Source organism: Malurus melanocephalus, unplaced genomic scaffold (genome assembly GCF_030028575.1).
Source record: "Malurus melanocephalus ecotype Western Australia unplaced genomic scaffold, MMel_1.1 scaffold_58, whole genome shotgun sequence".
Classification (NCBI taxonomy): domain Eukaryota; kingdom Metazoa; phylum Chordata; class Aves; order Passeriformes; family Maluridae; genus Malurus; species Malurus melanocephalus.
Genome location: NW_026623290.1, coordinates 2,256,928 through 2,262,596, shown reverse-complemented (window position 1 = coordinate 2,262,596; position 5,669 = coordinate 2,256,928). Strand labels below are relative to the sequence as shown.

Sequence of the window (5,669 nt, the reverse complement as noted above, 5' to 3'; positions counted from 1 at the left end):
CAATAGGGTGAAGTTCTCTATGGACACATCCTGGCCCTTAGCAAGATCAGATTGCCTCAGGAGAAGATGTTTGTAAGGAAAAAGCTGGACAGATACCCCTCCCTCTTCTCCCAAAAATTACAGCTTGAGAGAAAATTTGAATCTAAGAGCAGTTGTAGGTATCATGATATTTCTTTGTTACCTGTCCTAGAAGATTCAGGCGGTATCACACATCACTGGCCCCGTATTTTCCATCCCATGTTCTGACCTGCTGCCTGCATTAGCATTGTCTTTTATACTTATAATGTCTTTTATAACAGAACTCCCCATGGGGGAAATAAATCTTTGAAGCTTCCCATTCAAATCTTCAAAGAAGGACCTTGAAGAGCACTCACAGAGAGAGTGTGGGAAAGTCTGGAACAGGGATAATGCTATAAAACTCCTTTTTCCCTTTGTCCATCCATAATTGTACCGCTGTTGTGTTCCCACTTTTTGCACTTATGTAAAATTCCCTGAGCGCTGAAAAAAGTTCATCCATTCTTCCATCCCAGTTTCTTGACAAAGTTGTGACCAGAAAYAACCCACAAACCTGCAATACAGATTGCAGCTTTAACCCTGGCAGCGAGGCGATGGGGCTGGGGGTGATAGGGGGGCTGCATCTCCAACAGCATCCACTTCTTGAGCATGTTTTTTCAAGTCAAATGCCAAACATTTGCTAGCACACACCATTCTTGGAATTTTGCAAGCCAAATGCTAAACCTTTGCTGGTGATACACAGCAAAAGTCCCTAGGAAATGCCAATTTCTGCTGCTAAAGATTGTGGTAAAATCTGGTAGATTTTAGKTGCAGAATCACACTATTTGGAGAAATAAATCACTCAAGAAGGCATAAAAGCAGACACTTTTTCTTTCATTTCCTCTGTGACATATTCCCCAGCCCACACCATTAAGTCACTTTTACAGGAAATTCTGTGGTAAAAGCAGAAAGATTCCATCAAAACCAGACGAAACAAAACCGTGTGCATGTCCCGTGGCGGCTCATTGCCGACCCTGCTCAAGAGCGGTGAACTGCTCTCTGCATTCGCTGTTGAATGGAAACTGCTGAGTTCTATTACGTTTATTACCTCGCTCAGGATTACCTGCAATATGTGCTCCAGGAATCACACCTCGCACCAGCCCAGACCAGGGTTGCTCACGTCTTGAGAAGCATCGCATCTTCCCTGCAAGAGCAAACYGAGGRGGCTCTCAGGCCACTCCTGGACACSATTGACATCACCTCTGTAGCTGCTGCCAAGAGAATTTTCAAYGGAGTCATGGAAGAAAAGTTTGCAGATGGAAATACTAACTGGGGACGAATTATGACCATATTTACATTTGGAGGTCTTCTCACCAAGAAGCTTCAAGAGCACGGGGTTCAGCTGACTGCAGAGGAGAAGGAGGAGATCTCTTATTTCATCACAGAGTACATCATAAACAACAAAGCTGAATGGATTGATGCAAACGGTGGCTGGGTGAGTTCCTCATTTTCCACCAAAGTCCAGATTAGAAGATTTCATTTAATTATTGCATTAGACGCTGTCAAAATCATTTTATTCGGGTTTCATTTGGTGGTTTAATAGTTGACATCTGGAATGTCTCATTGAGACTTAGAGTGAGAGCTCTGTTTCTGCTTTAAACACAATAGTGTAAAAGGCAACTTTCTTTGTAAAAGGCACTTCCCAATTCTGGATCACAGGATCAGACCATAATTCAGGYTGAGAAGGACCTTAGAAAACCATCTGGTTCAGTCTCCTGCTCAAAGCAGGTTAAACTAGACATACCCTGAAATTTCCACTATTAAATCTAAAATTAAGTGGCATGCTAAGGTTAGTACAGCAATTTTGCTTTCATGGAGGAGCTGGCCCAAAAATACTTAAATTCAAGGTAAGGAAAGAATACACAGGTATGATCCTCACAATTCAAGTCAGCATTTTTGCTGTGGATTCCAATAAAGCCATTATTTAATCCCCCCAGCTCACTTTTATTTACAACAAATGTACAGGTAAGTACAACTGGGGTTAAATCTTTTCTGTTTGGATAATCCTTGAACTTCCATTTGTGAATGGTCAATGCTGAGAAAAACACTTGTCAATAAATGGACCACTTTGCCAAGCTGCTGAAATTCCCATTCTGCCAGTYAAGGGAAAGGCCCTTTTGCTTTGCAAAGTTTCATCACGCCAATATTTTTTCCCCCCCCAGTTAGGGGAATCTGAGAATCAATGACACCCATGTGTGTTATTTCCTTGGTACTTTTTTCCTTTACTTATATGTAAATGTTACCTTCTCTTTCCACCCCCTCTCATCCTACTTCTCTCATATTTTCTATTACTTTTTTTCCCCCTGATTTATTTTCTAGTGTCTTGCTTTTCTTTTTTTTTTTTCTTTCTTTTTTCTTGTTCTAATCCTTCTCTGTCTGTAGCAGCAAAAAAAAAAAAGTGATAGTGACTCATGGCCCCTCGATACATCAGATTTATTATAAAGGCTTCTCTTTCCATCTCTTTCAAACAGAGTCAATTTTATTTAAGAGAAGTATCAACTCCTGGCAACATTCTGTCATAATAGGTGGCTCATCATAGTAGAATGAGGAGGCTTAAAGGAAGAYATTTCTGAGTGTGTTACTACATCAGAAACATAGTATTTGTACCTTCCTGGAAGATGTGGCCTCAGATGATRGAGTTCACGTTTGCTTTCTATTTACACAGGGAGGGCATAGACTTGGAGATAAAGCAAACATTCAGCAAGGTGCAGCTATTTTCAGCTACTGTTTTTAAAGCCCTATTCATCTTTTGGAGGCAGAGCTCTGAAAAGCTGTCCCTCAGTGCACAATGCTGTGCTAATCTGACTGGCAGAGAGTGGTGTGGTTTCCCTGCTTGTTGTTTTTGAGCTGTCCCTAACCGTGGTTGTCTTTTCCACAGGAAAACGGCTTCCTAACSAAGTTTGAAAGAAGATCACTACTGTCTTTCTCCAAAATTACAGCCCTGTTTCTAGCTGTTGTCTCCTTGTTCAGAGAGTACTACTGAAGTTAAAGGATCTGTCATTCATGTGTAAACCAGACATTGCCCCAAGCTTCACTTTCTCAGCCTTCCTCCAAGCAATAGCAACAAGAAAATATTTCCCTTCCATAATCTGTTTTTAATTTATTTGTATTTATTTTGACTAAATACAATGTTTAACATTGCCATCCTAATTACCAAATCTGAAGATGAGATCCCTCCAAAGATCGTGCAGCAATTCAGGTCCACCTTTCCAGGGAGGATTGCTTCGAGATCATTTTCCACATCCAGACAGCTCTTGGAATCTCTCTTACATCTCCATGAAAGGACATTGTTTTAGTGAAATACAATCCAATGGGTTAAGAAACAAGTTTTTATGTCATTTGTTTTGTAAATGAAATACTACTGTAATGCATTTTATTGCAACCTTTGTATAAGCAAAAGGGGGGGGATTTTTTGTGAAGAAAAAAGAAATGAGAACTCCAGCACAGAAGTGGGTAGAAGTTACACAGACTAAGAAATTTGTATGGGAAGAACTGTTCGTGGAAGCCAGCAACTTAAAAATGTGCACTCACTTACTATTAATGCAATGGTATGTGTTTCTGTGCTGTATTTTTTTAATTGCTCATATCTTCAATGAATGTTCTTTCATTTTTGTGTGATGTAGTCATCTGGCTGAACTTTTTTTTTTAAGCTAGATGTTTAAAAATAGGCAAGTACAAAATATTTTGAAATGAGAAATTTGTGTAAATACACTAATAATTTAGGAAAAGAAATTAAAATAGGTATTTTAAAGTCTTGAGATTGGTCTCCTTCTTTTCAAAAAAAATTGGAGTATGGGAAAAGATCTGCCTGAGTCAGATAATCTTAGGAAAGTTATCACAATGCTACTGGAAATCCAAGTAGTTTATGGGTTTGACCTGATGTCCATGGATGTCAAGACTTTAATTTTCTGTAGTACTTTTTAGGTGTTGTCTGGTAGCTTGTATAAGAAACAGATATCTTGTRGCAAAATAAATGAATTGGATCAGCTCTGATGACAGTCATTAGTGTTTTGGGATACATCATAAAATTCAACAAATCCAGAATGCAACGTAAGAGACTTCCAGGTTTTCCAGCCTGGGATAATTAATGTTTTTACTCAAATTCCATTTGCTTTCAAAGGCTAAACAGTAGTTCCTCAAGARCTCATTCTAGAAGGGTTTTGTTTAGCTGTAGTGACTTTCTGTTCGGGAGCTAAGGCTGGGTCTAAACACCCTTCTTCATTTTTCAGATGTGTTGGGAGGTGAAGCAGCTGCGGCCTGTGGCACACAACAGCAGTGTTCTCTGAGACAAATCCTCTAGAAAATCCAGGCTTTATGACACTGAGAGAACAAATCAGACTCTTCTGGTAATGGGCTCTCCATTTTTCATTTCAACAGGATACTTTTTTTTGCAGTAAGAGCAATTATTCACTGGAACAACCTGCCCAKGGATRTGGAAGAGTTCCYCTCYCTGGCAGYTTTCAGGATACAAMTGAACAGRGCACKAGGTAGTTTTCATCCAGGAAAGGYTGGACMACATGAGTTTTCAAAGWCCCTTCTAGSCTGGGYTGTTCTGTGATTYCATGGTCTAACTTGGTGGGTTTAAYCACAGAASACACACAGACATTAATGTTTGTTAGAACATRTGTTTCTCCCTCTCCCTCCCCAGTGAAAACAAAAAATGTGATGTAGCATGCAGGCAGGATTTGTGAGGTTGCTGTTGCTGTTGAAGAAAAGATGGCACCATCCACAGGGCAAGGGGCAGCAAAAGGAAAATGCCCAACTCCAGAACACCTATGGAARCAACTGTCAGAAATGACATTTTAAATCATGTTATGACATGTATGTCCTTATTAGCAGTCCAAGTCTTCACGAAAAGAGCAGTAATTCTTACTCAGTTCCTTTTTGAGCACTACTGTAAGCACGTACTACAGTGGCTAACACCAATCTATTAATATCGCATCCACTTCCTTTTACACTGATCTAGTAACCTATTTTATAGTCAGAAGTACAATTTTTTAGTCAAAGGGTAACTGTGTCTTTTCAAAATGTAGGTGACACAATAATTTTAGAACTCATCTTCATGGTAAGGGCAGGGTTTAAACAAAAGAAGCCTGAATCATTAATGTTCTAGTGAGCTCCAGGTTAACTTCACTGGGACAAAAACCTCCTTTTGCTCTGCACTGAAGAGCAAGAAAACCAGTGATGAGATGTACTACCCCAATTCTAAGCACAGTAAAACATATGAAAATGGCAGGATTATTAGCTAAGTTTATAAAAGTGCTGCTGTAACTGAAGTTATCCATACATGACACTGAGCAGTGCCCAGGTCCTGGGGCACCGCTGTTGAAGGAACCCTTGGCTCTGCCAGGCAATTCACGGGAGAGTAAAGTGCTGCTTCTGGAGCAAAAGGTGAAGTCAAAGAGCTGCACACTGGGACAGCTGATGACTTCATCAATGCACACAGTAGCTAAATTGAGATGTCACTGAAAGCCACATAGAAGAGATTCATGGAAACAGCCGTTCTCCTATAGAAATGACTTTTTCAGCACTTAAAATCACAGAATCAGTCAGGCTGGAAAAAACCCCTGAGGTCATTGAGTCCCACCTTTGACTGGTCACCACCTTGTCAGCTG

The 5,669-nt window shown here is 40.1% G+C and overlaps 1 protein-coding gene across 1 annotated transcript; it reads left to right on the top strand.

Annotated features, from left to right (window-relative positions):
• Nucleotides 1–965: 965 nt before the first annotated feature.
• On the top strand, nucleotides 966–4,036 carry BCL2A1 (BCL2 related protein A1). Its single transcript, XM_057365790.1, has 2 exons — nucleotides 966–1,489; nucleotides 2,933–4,036. Exons 1-2 carry the CDS (start codon nucleotides 1,070–1,072, stop codon nucleotides 3,035–3,037), a joined length of 525 nt encoding a protein of 174 aa, XP_057221773.1. The 5' UTR covers nucleotides 966–1,069; the 3' UTR covers nucleotides 3,038–4,036.
• The last annotated feature ends 1,633 nt before the right edge of the window (nucleotides 4,037–5,669 follow it).